Genomic DNA, 14,641 nt, shown 5'->3' on the forward strand with positions numbered 1-14,641 from the left:
AACATGCACAAACTAAATTCTCACCTACAAAGTGTTGGAACTTCCCAGCTTCCCCCTGTATTTCCCAGCAAGGACAACAGCTCTGATGCTGCAGGTGTTATTAGCTGTGTGAAGAGAACAAAGGAAGATGGTACCATGTTGCTCTGGGCTTATCTTTATCTTGGAAACATAGCCACAGGTGGCTTGATATCACACCCTTGCATCTCTCTCTCTATTGCTATCTCTTTCTATCCGTCTCTCTCTCAGCCATACAGCAGTAGAAGAACTCATTAATAATGAGAGTATATATGAGCCAGCTGAACCTGAAACGACTGAAGAAAGACAGGTGAGAAACAGAAAGGTGATGTGTAGGCTAGGTCTATAATCACCCAGCTACCATGGGAGTTGTTCTCTTCCTTGACTGTTTAGGTTGGTTATAGGTGCCAATCGATGGGCGTCTATGAATCTATGTGATACAGCTTGTAAAAATAGCTATACAAATACAATTTTTGATTTCATCGTAAGAGCTTCTGGTAATCTGGCAGATTGCAAACATGACCAAATGACATGTCACAGATGACAAGGCTGATATTGAACCAATATGGCAATGAGCATTTTGGTCCTCGGAAACATTGAATGCAGGTTACATAGCATTATGCTCCTAACTTAGCCATAATTTTTGTTGGAAAGTTATGTCAGTAGAATGGAACCATCCAGACATGTAACATGGAGATGTTTCATCTGTCACAACTGTCTTCAAAAAACTCAAGAACTCCAGTCACTGGTCATTTTGAAGTTACTTTTAAGTATATTATTCACACCCTGAGATTGTATGCCTCCCCCAGGATTGTGGTTCAATCTAGTTTATAGGCATGTTTATGTGGGTTTGTATGTGCAAGTATATATATGTGTGGTTAACAAATCAAAATGTATTTGTAAAGCCCTTTTTACACGCATGCATGCCACAGAGGGCTTCACATACGCCCGTAGAATTGCCCCTCAACCAACCTAAACCCTCAAAGAAGACAAGGAAAAACTCCCAGAAAAACTCACCAGAGGAGAAACATTGAAGAAACCATGGGAGGAGCAATTCAGTGAGGGATCCCCTCCACCAGAGACGGTTGGTGAAAGAGAAGAGCAGAAGTTGACTCAACCAGTTTCCTTTTTCAAACTAGATCACTCTGGTTAAAGACTGGCACATAAACAAATATGGTAAGATGTGGTTGGAAAGTGTGTGCGTGTGTGTGTGCGAGTGTGAAAAAGGAAAAAGGAAGAGAGTGATGGGGGGGGGGGGGTTACCCCAATTGTTCTACTTGAAGGTGAGAAATAAAGTGGTTTTGAGTGTCGATGTTACGTGCGCCTCTTGTTAGAGGGAACGCAACGCCCCGCTGCTAGTGAGCCCACCCGGTAGCCAGAGAACAGGCGTGATGGAGTCGTAGGTGCAAGAACAGACAAGGCCGAGGTACCGTTTAAAAGGAGGGGGGAGGAGCCAGCGCTTCAACTAGCGAGGGAACCTTGGGGAAACACAAACACACAACCACGAACACAACACTGGGGAACGTAACAGTCGACAATAGGCTTACCGTCAGCCTTTTTTTATGATTGGCTATGACCAGTATTTGTTTTAGTTCAAAAGCCAAGTTTTCCATTATCAATACAATATTCTATATTTATAAAAAAGTATTGTTTTGTTGAATACACATTGCATACTTCCGCTAATGTATAATCCAGGTCAACCTTTTCCGGTAGCTAGACTAGCAGTTACGTGAGTCCTCCACACAAATGCAGTTTTTTTTTGGAGGACTTCAGTTTTTTTTCCCCAAATTTTGCTGCCCTTCAAGCAAAGGGGAAAAGGGGTTCAAATTGAACTTGAGCTACATATTTCCAACTGGGAGGTTACACCTGAACGCCCTTCAATAATCTTGAAATTACAAGTGGGAAATAGGATCTTCCGATTTGCACTCGGAGGCAGCATTAAGCAGTAACGTTAGCTAGGCTAGCTAGCGAACAATCTTTTGCTATCACTAGCTAGCCATCTGCTAACGGATTTGAGTAGTGATGTTACCTTGGCTAGCTAGCTAACAATCTTTTGCTACATTATAATGTACTCAGCTTGCTTGCTAGTCGTTAATGTTAACACATAAATAATTGGTATGTCATAGTTGTTACCTCACTTTACAATGTGTTCTTACTGTGGCGCTGATGGACATTTTTAATTTAATCACTTAAATACATTTAGCCGTGAAAGCGAACTGTTCGGCTCCCGTGCTGTTGTTAAACGTGTGATGAGCGCACATTAAGTGAACCGATGTGTTGTTGGAGGGCGCAAAAATATTTGAGCTGTGAACAGGTGCTTTAAAATTGGGTATGTCTTAAACACACAGATTAAAACCAACTGTAGGATATAAGACACACACATATATATATATATATATATATATATATATATATATATATATATATATATATATATATAACATTGAACAGTTGAGAAAAAAACTAGTATAAAAAGTTTACAGTAACCCTAGCATCCCCCCACTGTTATTGTTATACCACGTAACACTATTTACTGACAGTCTGTTCATGTCTGTTTTAATCCATAGGGCTGGCACTCCATTTTGAGAAGGATTTGGCTATGCATGAGCATACACACACACGATGTGTGTGATGTGTATGATTTGTGCCGAAGCTTTCTCAGGACATTTGACAGTAAATTATCAAGTGACCACTTACAGTCACACAACATGTCTAATCATTAATGAGAACTAAACTGAAGCAATGAAATGAAATAAGATTATCGCATAGCATATGTCAATTTATTGTGAATCACAAGGGGAATCCTCCTAGTTTATAGAATATCTGCCATGGGGAAGCCTTTTGTGTATGTGGTGTGTGTGTTTGTGTATGTGGTGTGTGTGTTTGTGTATGTGTGTGTGTTTGTGTGTGTGTGTGTGATGTTGTGTAAGCTGATTAGCCACACTGGTCATTGCAAGGGATTGAGGTTAATTTAATCTTATTACCCAGCAGGCATGTTGGTCCTGACTCCACCCCTCTGAGCCAGACACTGCCATCGCCCTGCGAACAACTCACCTGGTCAATCCGGTAACAGCACAGATTAACTTCAGGGTTTCTCTCTCGGTGTCTAACTATCTCTCTATCTCTCTTCCTCTATCTCTCTCCGTCTCTCTCTCTCTATCTTTCTCTCTCTTTCCATCTATCCATCTCTCTCACACACACGCACCGCAGACAGGGGTGGGGGTAAGGGGGTGTTGTTGAGCTTCTCTGAGTCGTTATGACGATTTCACAACCTGCCGTTTCCAGAGCCTTCTGCCGGGTTACCACGGTGACCTGATCCTATTCCTTCTCGGTTTTTGATGCTCCGGGGGGCCAGCGCTGAGGACTCCCGACATTCCGGCTGCTCTTCCTGAAGGTACAGCCCTTGATGGGACCCGGTCCTAGCAGACAGACCAGTTGGATCAAGGACACTGGAGTGCGGTGTTGAGAATGCTGTGGGAATAACCTGGGAACAACGCTTTGAACAGCAGAATGCCTGTACACCAGATCTCTGTGGTGCCGGTTCGGGAGACGGCGAGTAACGGCAAAAGTGCTTCTCGCTCCAAAGACAAGACTGAGGTAGCACCATTCACCTCTCACTTGGATGTTTAGGGGGGCATTTAGGCGTATGAGACTGTGTGTATTTGTATATATGTGTGTGTGCATATTTTGTGCCATAGTAACAGTACGGTCAAAAGTTTGATCTAAATTAAAACATTCAGATGACAACTTTTACAGAGTAGGAGGGATCTGTGTGACGCTCAATAGTTCAATCTTTGTGATGACTGATCTTCATGCTTGGTCTTCATGGTTGATCTTCATGGTTGATGTAGAAGACTGCTCTTCATGGTTGATCTTCATGGTTGCTCTAGTTGACTAATCTTCACGATTGCGCTTCATGGTTGCTCTAGCTAACTGATCTTTATGATTGATCTTCAATGTTTCTCTTGAAGGCTGATCTTTGTGGCAGAAGAAAGGGAGGTGGGGTGGGGTGGAAGGCTCACGTGTGAGTGCACCGTGACTTGGTGTGTGTGTGCGTGTGTGTTTCTAATCCTGCTAGGTTTCCACTGGCAGTGTCTGCTCCTATCACGTAGGGTTGGCAGCTTGTACCCAGGAGATGTGTGGTTGATTGTGTTGCTTCAGCTAAGGTGCTGTTTGACCACTTAGCGTTCACACCTTCACACACACTGCACCAAGCTTTTAGCACCATCCTTACTCAGGCTGAGTCCCATCAGACACTGCGCCAGTGTGTGTTAGAGATAGACATAGAAAGACATAGGAAGACTGAGAAAGTATGTGTGTGATAGAAAGTGAGAAAGAGTGAGAGAGAAATAGATACATACGAACTACATTTGCACCTTCTTGCCATGGTCAATTCCTTGTTTGTGCCAACTTTCTTGGCAAATAAAGTTGATTCTGATAGCTGGGTTCTTGTCGTCTACATATGGTCCAGTCTGGCCTACTGGGAGATGAGGGTAAATGCAGAAGGTGTGTGTGTGTGGGGAGTTAATGTACCTAGCCATCAGTCCAACCTTCACGCTGAATAGAAATGACTAATCCCAAGGGCAGAACTCAAAATATCGCTTAGCCTCATACACCAACTAATCTTTGCGTCACCATTAGTATCAACACACACTCATACACATGCTCTCATTTCCTCTTACACACAGATCCTGGTAGGGATGACAGTGCAGAGAGGCAGGTATGTGATGGTGAAATGTATCCTGAATAGATACTGGCTATTGAAGTTACTCTTCTGGTTAGCTGCAGCAGCTCAATGACTGATTGGCAGAGCAGGAGGTGTGTGGGTTTTGCAACATTTAAGAGGGAGGAGTTTAAGTGTAGTGTGCTGTGATTGGTTATCAGTTTTTCAGTTTTCAGGTTATCAGGTTTTCAGTTTTCTTGAGGCATCTAGATATATTTACATGACATTTACATTTAGTCATTTAGCAGACACTCTTATCCAGAGCGACTTACAGTAAGTACAGGGACATTCCCCCAAGGCAAGTAGGGTGAAGTGCCTTGCCCAAGGACATAACGTCAATTTGCACAGCCAAAAATTGAACCGGCAGCCTTCTGATTAATAGCCCGATTCCCTAACCGCTCAGCCATCTGATCTCTGTGTATGTTATGCTCTATCTAGACATTTAGATGTTCTGAAGGGTCTGACAAGTTGTTCAGGAAACTTCACATATACAAAGATGAAGAAGATGGGTGTAGGTTTGTTTGTGGCGTACAGACCTGCACTCTCAGATGACTTCGTATAATTCTGTGTCCTTGTAGAGGAGCACTCAGAGAAAACCAGAGAAAAGGGGTTCTATTGTTTAACATGTTTCAAGAGGTTTATCCTCTAGGGCCAAATTGTTCAAAGTACCACACTGGGTTGGAAAATTCATGTGCTTCAGGTCATTTCAGGTAGTCACAGGTGTACTATGTAGTGAGTCAGTTAAACACAGCTTCCTTCACAGGCATTATTATGGATGTAAACAGCATATACTTATGGGCAACTTTTGACTGCAGGTGGTGTGGATTAATTGAACTATAGACTACTGACTTTAAATTTCCCTTTAAATCTGTTTAAATCTGTAAATCCCTTTATCAGCTTATGATTATACAGACTCACATGAGAGTGTGTGATTATATAGTCATGTGTGTATTTTTTAGTATGTTGTCTACGTGGGTGTTTACTCATAGTTGACAGCGATGGTGCAGGTACAGAGTTGACCATTTAACCATAACCAGTAAATATCTAAAGACTTGAGTGATGTGTCTAGAACCAGTGCAAATTGTGTGTGTATGTGTGCATGTTTGTAAGAAAAAGGTTACGTTTTATTTAGTCTATTTTCAATCTGTCAAGTACAAACACACGTACACACACACACACAACCAAGCAACTGTTACAATGACACTCATGTCATTTTGAAAATCCCAAGATCTAGTTACAGTATTACACAAGCAGAAGTAAAATACACTGTTCCTTTTGCTACAGCAAGCCTACTCTTTCAGCCAATGGAGTTAGTTAGGACACAGACTAGAACACAGACAGAAGCCTTGCTGCTTTTAGGCCATAGATTCTTCCCGTCAGGTCTATACCAACCCTTCACAAGTAACTAAACTTACTCCAGTGCTATCATAACTCGATTACTCTGACCCCTCATCACAATCAAACCAGCCTAACCCAGTTAGAGGAGAAAAGCTCTCAAGCAGGCTGCTCCCAGTTCACCAAACAACTGGTTGTTTTGAAAAGGGAATGACTGGCAAGGCATCTGAAGTCGCCCTCATGATACTGACGGATGATCAATACTAAATGTGACTGTTGACTGAGTGACAGTTTGCAGTCAGCCATATATGTACTGTACTGTGTATTTGTCCAACAGTGAAAAGTTTAAACAGCGACAGTCAGGAACATTCTGCCGAAAGCGCTTTAATGTTTCTGAAAATAGCTTCCCGGTGATGCACAGCTTCTTTTCCGCTCAGCGGGCCCTCTCTAAGAGGATTGGTCATCTTACTTGAGGTCAGAGTGAGGTAACAGATACACATGGGAGAGAGCGTGACTCTTGACTCCTGGCATCAGCCGGTTAAAAAGCGGCCAACTATCTCAGAGGACGCTGCTGTATCGACCAATCAAAGTGCCTGGAATGAATCACATGACAAGACATTTTAGCTTTGAGGTTGTGTCTGTCAATGAGCAGGGGTGGAGGAGTTGACTGAGGTTGAGGAGAAGATAAGTGGGTGAATGTGTTTGAGTTGACCTCGATGTTGTACGGGCTACTTCAGTACATTTTCCTTTCCCTTTATCTAGTAGCAGAGTTCACTATATATGTACATTGCTTTGGATAGAAGTGCCACCTAAAATGCAACCCAAATGATCTGTTTATTATCCTTCCGGTCTTTCTACGCCCCCCCCCCCCACACACACACACACATCTCTCTCTCTCCCTCTCTCTCTATCTCTCTATCTCTCCCTCTCTCTCTATCTCTCCCTCTCTCTCTCTCTCTCTCTCCGCAGGGAGGGAAGGCCTCTAGACGCTCAGGGAGTCGTTCCAGCAACATCTCCAAGGTAACCACTGAACCCATAAAAGGGTCTGTGGTCAATGTCTCTAATCCAGTTATTCTCCATTCACAAATATAATTACAGTAGGCTTATTAAATGTAGCCAAGATGTCATGGTTGTTGTTTAAATGGTTAACTTTCAATGATTTCAGTCTTATTGACCATTGGCCACAGAATATTGGTTCCTGACTTTAGGCCAGTCCATTTAGGAGGCCCGTTAATCCACTCTGTAATTGTTTGCAGGCGAGCAGTTCTACAACGGGACTGGGCGCGGCCACCGTGTCTCATACGTCAGTCACACCCTCGTCTCAAGATATTTGCAGGTAAGAGAGTCGCCCAATACAATTACCCGTTAACTGTTCTCCTCCGGACACAGGTCACTTGTGGTTTGTGCCTCCATTTTGTCTTATGTCCCTAAGCACACGGCAAGGTTAGATATAGAGAGGGAGGCACAGTAGAGCTTTCAACGACCAGAAACATTGATCCATTTGATCCAATCCATATTAATGTTAGGACATCCTAAATCAATAAACTTCTCAAGAACGTTGTTCTTTTCAATATCAAGACTTGTTACAGGAGAATAGGCTTTCACTTCTGGTACAAATACTTGGATCCCAGCTTTTAAACATGTTTGTTTTATCACACATGTAACTTGCCTGTCTTTCACCTCACCTTGTACTTTTCCATCTCTCCACCTTTCTGTTTGTGTGTTTCTGCCCGTGTGCGTGTGTATCCATCTCTGTGTGTATGTGTGCGTATCCATCTGTGTGTATGTGTGTGTTGACTCATATGCGTGTGCACATGCTCAGTACCGGCCCCCTGACCCGCCTGGAGGAGGATGGCTCTGACGGACACACCCAGAAACCTCCTCAGAAAGGAGCGCTGACGGTCACCAGCACCAAGCAGAGCTCCTCCCAGAAGAAGCAGGTGAAACGGCGGCAGAGACCCAAGCCAGACAGCTGCACCGACACCGTCGAGACAATCGCCCCACCTCCACCCGACCGCGAGCGCAGCCCCAGCAGCGACGGCGCCGACAGGCGCGAGAAACGGGAGAAGGGCTCCAAGCCGAGGAAGGAGCACGTCCGCCACCGCGGCTCCATCCCCCCGCAGTCGGAGTCCTCCTCGGAGGACGAGGAAACCTGGCGCCAGTCGCGGAGCTGGAGCAAGGAGAAGGCTCGGAGGGGCAGGCGTCGGAGCGGCGGCAGCCGAGACAGGGACGGGGGGAGAGGGGGGGGTGGAGACGGGAAGGGTGGAGACGGGGGGGAGAAAATGGAGCTCCAGTCGGTGGGCTCGGACGAAGGCCGCGAAAACAAGGAGAACCAGGCTCCGCTGGAGAACGGGCACGGGGGACTGAAGAGCCGACGCGGCGAGGCGCCGAGAAGGGAGGGGCGCGCCTCCCAAAGGGGTGGGACCCAGCGCCGGGACGGGAAGGCGGGGGGGTACAAGTCCCGCAGCCCCGGGAGTTCCTCGCTGGCGGAGGAAGGGGAGGAGCACATCACCAAGCGCTACCAAGAGAGGGGGGCCGGGGGTGGGGACATGTCGGCGCCGACGTCACGGAGCAACTGCGGCGTCAACGGCACTGTTGAACCTGGTTCCGACGACGAAATGGAGGTCTGCAGGTCAGCGTGTGCGCATGCGTGTGGTGGGAGTCCATTGATGTTGTGTGTGCGTGTGTGTGAATCTGCCCTCTTCAGAATTTCAATCCTCACCCTCTGTATCCTGTGCGCGTATAGGATCTGTCACTGTGAGGGGGACGAGGAGTTCTCGTTGATAACTCCGTGCAGGTGCACGGGGAGCATGAGGTTCGTCCACATGACGTGTCTAAACCAGTGGATCAAGTCTTCAGACACACGATGCTGTGAACTGTGCAAATACGATTTCATCATGGAGACACAGCTCAAGCCGCTAGGCAAGGTAGACACACACGCTACACACGCACATCACATGTTGTCTTGGAGAAGGTTTTCCCCCCCAGTTCCTTCCTCCCCACTACAAATTTCGATGGCTTGATCCCAGTGGATCAAGTCTTCAGACACATGATGCTGTGAACTGCTCAAATACGATTTCATCATGGAGACACAGCTCAAGCCGCTAGGCAAGGTAGACACACACGCTACACACGCACATCACATGTTGTCTTGGAGAAGTTTTTCCCCCCCAGTTCCTTCCTCCCACTACAAATTTTGATGTCTTGATCTCCCATTCCTTATGCCACGTTTCCTCTTCTCTCTCTCTCTGTTCCGCTTCTCTCAGTGGGAGAAGCTACAGATGTCCACCGGTGAGCGAAGGAAGATCTTCTGCTCTGTGGTCTTCCACCTGATTGCAGTCATCTGCGTGCTGTGGTCGGTCCAGGTTCTGGTCAAAAGGACCATCGACGAGATCAGTCTAGGCAAAAGCTATGGTCAGTGTCTTTTGACATACCCCGGAGACAGAGTTTAGAGAGAGTTTGACCACAGAGCTTTTTGATGAAAATGTTATAACATTGAATTGAATCTCAGTCTGCGGCCCTACAATACTGCCACGCTGAACATTTGAAGCATTTTCCCGACCATCAATTACATACTCATGGAATTAGCATGTCCCAGGCTATATGACAACTTTATTTACATGTAGGTTGAATATATTACGTTTACAGTCGTGGCCATAAGTTTTTTCAAAACCGGGGTGCCTACCCCCCCTAGCTTGCAGGCTCGCGGTTGGCGCCCTCTGCTGGTAGTGCGTTTGAAACTCTTATGAAAATTGTATGCACTCGGGAAATTGCCACTTCCCTCTTCATGACGCGGCTGCCTATGTCGCCTGTAGGAAGGACCGGCACTGGCTGATGATATGACTTACTGAAATGATGTTAGCAGTCATTTTATGCCAAGGCCCAGCAACTTCTGCAAACACAAAATGTACGTCGCTCCCAATACTTTTGGCCACGGCTGTACATCCACTTTTCCTCACATGAAATGTGGCTTCTTCTCTAAATTACAAAATAGATCTGACATGCATGTATAGCTTTGTGTATTGCTGCTGTGTGTGTAATTGGCACGTACATGTAAAATGGCTTAGCATACAAACACTAACACAAAAGGTTGTGATGTGTTATTCAAGTGAATAACTACAGCAACTTCACCATATGGCACGTCAGTAATGATTTAACACAACAGAACTGTCTCTGTGGCTGAACTCCTACTCTGTGACTGGGCTGATGTCACCTTTAACAAGGGTTGTATTGGTGAAATGTGTTTCACCCTATGGAGGTCAGATTGTTACGCTAAAACGGCATTCCATTGGTTACCACTCCAGTACATCCCTGGCCTTGGCAGTCGTTTTTGCTGCAAAAGGTGTTAAACGCGTGCGTCTGTGTGTCATTTGAGCATTCTCTATTTTTGTCACAAAAAATACAAAGCAGGTGTTATTAAAGTCTTTTTTGGGTTGGTTTAAATACATTTGAAATGGTACAACATAATGTGATATTTCTTTAGCTTGTTTGTGTTTCACTTGCTATACTGTTGCATTATACTGCAACGGTATTGTTCTGTTCATTTTAATCTTGTGATTTGTAACAGTTTCCAGGATTAAATGGGTGTAATGATAGCGCAAGTGTAAATGGAGGTCTATCCAAGTTTCTATTAAATGCTTAATTAATATGTATAAATATATTTCCTAAAAGTTCAAGTTAATATGTTGCCCTTTAATGAAAGATTGTCTAGAGACAGTAAAAATAAGGAGACCACCACTTACTCTTGATTTCAGACCATTTTTGGAGCTTAAATCTACAGAACTACAGTGCAACAGAGGGTAAGCGCAGCTCAGGTATTGTTTATACCAGTTATTATGGTCCCCGTCAATACACACATAACCCGTTTTGTGCGTGTGTTGTCTGTGTGTGTGTGAATGATGTGTGTGTGCGTGCATGTACGGTGTCCCCATTTGACGCCCACAACAGTGTTTCAATGGCCGTTCTGGACCAAGCTGATTGTGGTGGGGATCAGTTTTTCCGGCGGCCTCATCTTCATGTACATCCAGTGCAAGGTCTACCTCCAGCTGTGGCGTCGCCTCAAAGCCTTCAACCGCATCATCACCGTGCAGAACTGCTCTGAGAAAGCCCAGCATCCTGTGCAGGCTCCTCCTCCCATCACCACGCTGGCCAATGGGAATCACGACACTGTGGCGGTTCCCATGGGCCAGCTCTCCAAAGGCGGCCAGGAGTCTCAGTCAGACTCTGACTCGACCACGGAGGACGCAGTGGCGCCAGCGGAGAGCCCCGTCTGAGGCTCCTCCCCCCGTCTGAGGCTCCTCCCCCCGCCTGAGGCTCCTCCCCCTGTCTGAGCCCCTTCCCCTCAAACTGTCTCGACTTCCAAATCACACCCTGTGTTCTAGCTAGTGCACTTTTAAGTGGTTGAGAATAGGGTCACTCAATTTGGACCCGACAGGTAGAAGACTGTCTCTTCATGTACCCGAGTGAATGAGGAAGAGGATAGGAGTTAAGGAGACAGGTATCTCAAAGGCTAGTGTGCTATTAATGGGACCATCGTTGGGTCCGTTTGCAGTCACACTGAGGGACCGGGTAACAGGATGCAGCTCAGAGTTTGATACTCTGTCGATGCTGGTGCTAGCACATTAACCTAATGCTAACCCCTCTTTCCACCCAATCTGGGCCTAAAAACCCCAAAGAGAAAATGTGAAGTATACAATCAGAGATCCTGCGGAGTGGGCTATGCTATGATTACTGTAGCTAAAGTTTCACTCTGTAGTACAACCAGTAGTAATACTGAAACCAAAAACATGACAGGTCAAGTGATACTTGGAGGATCCCTACAAGGGTGTAGATTATTCCTAAAAGACTACAGGAAGTATTAAGTAGCCAAAGAAGATCATTTCCTCTCTATATATGCAGCTTTTGTTTCAAAGTGATACTGGAAGTAATTTGCATTTATAATTCACTTTAATGGTTAAGAGTTCTAGTGTCTTCTGTGTTTTGTATTATGCTCAAATGTTCTTGTTTATTAATTGGCACACTGTGGGGTTCTGCCTCTAGATTGACAGCCAGATGTTGTCAATCAACAAATGTCCTCTTTTTTATGCATTTGTTGAACTGGCACATTTGACCAGTTAATACTTTCACTGAGCTAAAAAAGGGAAAACATAAATAATGTGTTTGATTACCTTAAGGATTTTAGAAAATTATATTTGTTTTTCTGGGTTTCGCTAAATTTTATAATCATCTGAATTGAGTAAAATACAAGATTATTCAAATAGCATATGTACTTGTTTGCAATAAAGCACTGAATGTATACCATCATTTCAACAAAACATTTCTTTTTACACGTTCGCATGCACACATCCCAGTTAATTTTCCAACAACTGGAATCCAATTAGTTGACTGCTGTCATCTGCTGGACAGCCTTGGTACTGCAGTACACCGCAATGCCAATGTTTTATTGATATTCCATACAAGTACAAACATGCTTACCAATAATAAAATAGAGTTTCACCTACACAGCCCCTCATCAAACTTCAGGCTGGGTGAAGATTTTGAAGTCTTTTCATTCCTCAAACTGTAGAGTAACTGTTGTTTTACTGTTGAGATGTCTTGAGAGTTCCCTAAGTCTCTGAAGTAAGTATTTACAAGTCTTCCGTCTGTCCTTCTGATTCAGAGTCTGCTATTGAACCTTCCTCCTTCTCCTCTTCCTCTGCTGCCTTCTCATCTTCCTCCTCTTCTCCCTCTGCTGCCTTATCATCCTCTTCCTTTGTTTTCTTAGCCTCTTTGCTGGAGAACTTCCGTAACTTGATGTTGGGAAGTTTTTTCAGGTCACCGCTCCACGCACTGGTAAACCAGATCATAGCTTACAGTTCAATACGGACCAACCACAATATATTCCCTCCTGCCCAATCCAATAAAGGTCAGGTACTGGGTCTCCTTTTCTTCATCACTTAACTGAACACTTCCCCCAATAACAAGCTATTGTGCCATCTGTACTGATGTATTGTGCTGTTCAGATGTTCACATGAAAGGCCAGAGGAAGGCTGATTGGTTAGGGAAGTATCAAGAAGCAGCCAGCATGCGGCTGAATAGGCCCACAGTCATGTATGCTCACCTGAAAGTCTTCAGATGTTTGGCGTTGATGAGATCTGGAATCTCTGGGAAGAGGGTATGGAAATACGAAACACTTATTTTCAAGAGCACAGATGGGCACGACACTGAACGTATGAATTTTGAGTGACGTGTATCTCTTACCAAAGCCGTTGCCATCGAACTGAGCCCTCTCCCGTTCCACAGTCTGCATGATAACGGTTTCCCGGGCGCCGTGTAGACGACCTTGTCTTCCTTTGATCCCGTTAACAAGCTCGATCTGCTCCAATTCCGAGTCAAATCTGTGAAGGTACCTGAAACACACACCAAGGCACACTGAACACAATTAAGCCTGTAGATTCAGATGTGAGTGTTAGTAGCGTTGATGTGAAGTGGTGAGCTGAGCACACAAACACGCACCTTTCTATAATGTCACAGGCTTCCTGTTTGTTGTAGGTTGTCTTTGTAGAGTCCAACTGGCCCTGGAACCACAGCAGCTTTTCCCCTACAGCCATGAACACACACATCGTCGACGAGGTGGCATCGACCTGGACGTTGCTTTAGAAAAAAAGCTTTTGCTAAATGAATTTGATGTTTCAATGAGGGAGCTGTCACTCACCGATACTATTAAGACGAGTAGCTTTCTCAGTCTTCTGTCTGGCATAGGAATAAATACCTAGATGTTAGACACAAGCTGTAACAAGATAAAATACAGATGAATTAAAATGACTATAAAGTTACCCACTTATCCTTTTTCTCTAGTCGGATCTCTTCTCGGGCGAGGTAAGCAGCCTTCCGACTGTACGGATGGACCACTTTTTTCTTCTCCGGAGCTTTTCCCTTCTGCGCTTTTGGCTGAACAGAAAAACATGGATGTATATTGCACCGTTAAATATTACTAGTAATCGCTATATTACTGTAGGTTACCACGAAGACCTGTCGTACTTACCATGTTTGAGCTTCGTCAAAACTAGTTAAAGCACTGCCTACACGTGTGTTGTGGTTTGATGCTGCCGGAAACGTCTTCGTCGTAATACTTCTTCCGTGTTGAAAGCTGTTCGACGGACATAGTTCCGGTGATGCAATGTCATTTTGAAACCACAAAGAGGCGCTGTAGAACACTAAAGCGACTGCTGCAACTGAAGTCTGAGGAGAGTTGCTTTGGCGAAGAAAGTCAGTTCATTTACATTTAGTCATTTAGCAGACGCTCTTAAGGCTCTTTCAAACCTCTTTTGGTGAATTGTGATTAAGACAAGTATTGTGAATTGGGACATAAAAAAAGAGTCTGATAAGCCATTTCCAACCTTGAAAAAATAAATGACTTTTACGTGTGTAATTAAACGGATTTGTGTGACCTTTGGCCTAGTATTCTTTTGTTACAGGCTAAGTATGAATCACAGACCCAATACCAAATCGTTTTAAATTATTTCTCCTGTATTTTCTTTTCTCTTTTCTTTTCTTCTCAACATAAAAAGGCTCTGTTTCAACTGTTGT

At 44.6% G+C, this 14,641-nt stretch overlaps 2 protein-coding genes across 4 annotated transcripts; one reads left to right on the forward strand and one right to left on the reverse strand.

Annotated features, from left to right (window-relative positions):
• Positions 1 to 3,525: 3,525 nt before the first annotated feature.
• Positions 3,526 to 11,455, forward strand: marchf1 (membrane-associated ring finger (C3HC4) 1). Of its 2 annotated transcripts, none has more exons than XM_084687886.1 (8): positions 3,526 to 3,612; positions 7,043 to 7,093; positions 7,330 to 7,409; positions 7,896 to 8,705; positions 8,820 to 9,000; positions 9,340 to 9,487; positions 10,828 to 10,872; positions 11,021 to 11,455. In XM_084687886.1, the coding sequence occupies exons 1-8, from the start codon at positions 3,526 to 3,528 to the stop codon at positions 11,344 to 11,346; spliced, it is 1,728 nt and encodes a 575-aa protein (XP_084544012.1). In that variant the 3' UTR covers positions 11,347 to 11,455. The 2 variants fall into 2 exon arrangements, with proteins under 2 accessions (XP_084544012.1, XP_084544013.1); XM_084687887.1 differs by lacking the exon at positions 10,828 to 10,872 and adding an exon at positions 10,283 to 10,331 and having other exon boundaries at positions 9,340 to 9,483.
• Positions 11,456 to 12,449: 994 nt separating this feature from the next.
• Positions 12,450 to 14,232, reverse strand: tma16 (translation machinery associated 16 homolog). 2 transcript variants are annotated; one of them, XM_084687889.1, is made up of 8 exons: positions 14,097 to 14,232; positions 13,893 to 14,002; positions 13,767 to 13,804; positions 13,568 to 13,652; positions 13,313 to 13,461; positions 13,173 to 13,215; positions 12,808 to 12,901; positions 12,450 to 12,774 (listed from the first exon to the last, which is right to left on the reverse strand). In XM_084687889.1, the coding sequence occupies exons 1-8, from the start codon at positions 14,097 to 14,099 to the stop codon at positions 12,700 to 12,702; spliced, it is 597 nt and encodes a 198-aa protein (XP_084544015.1). In that variant the 5' UTR covers positions 14,100 to 14,232; the 3' UTR covers positions 12,450 to 12,699. The 2 variants fall into 2 exon arrangements, with proteins under 2 accessions (XP_084544015.1, XP_084544014.1); XM_084687888.1 differs by having other exon boundaries at positions 12,450 to 12,901.
• Between the last annotated feature and the right edge of the window lie 409 nt (positions 14,233 to 14,641).

The sequence above is a fragment of the Hypomesus nipponensis genome, chromosome 22, assembly GCF_054491055.1.
Source record: "Hypomesus nipponensis isolate SF chromosome 22, ASM5449105v1, whole genome shotgun sequence".
NCBI classification, from domain to species: Eukaryota; Metazoa; Chordata; class Actinopteri; order Osmeriformes; family Osmeridae; genus Hypomesus; species Hypomesus nipponensis.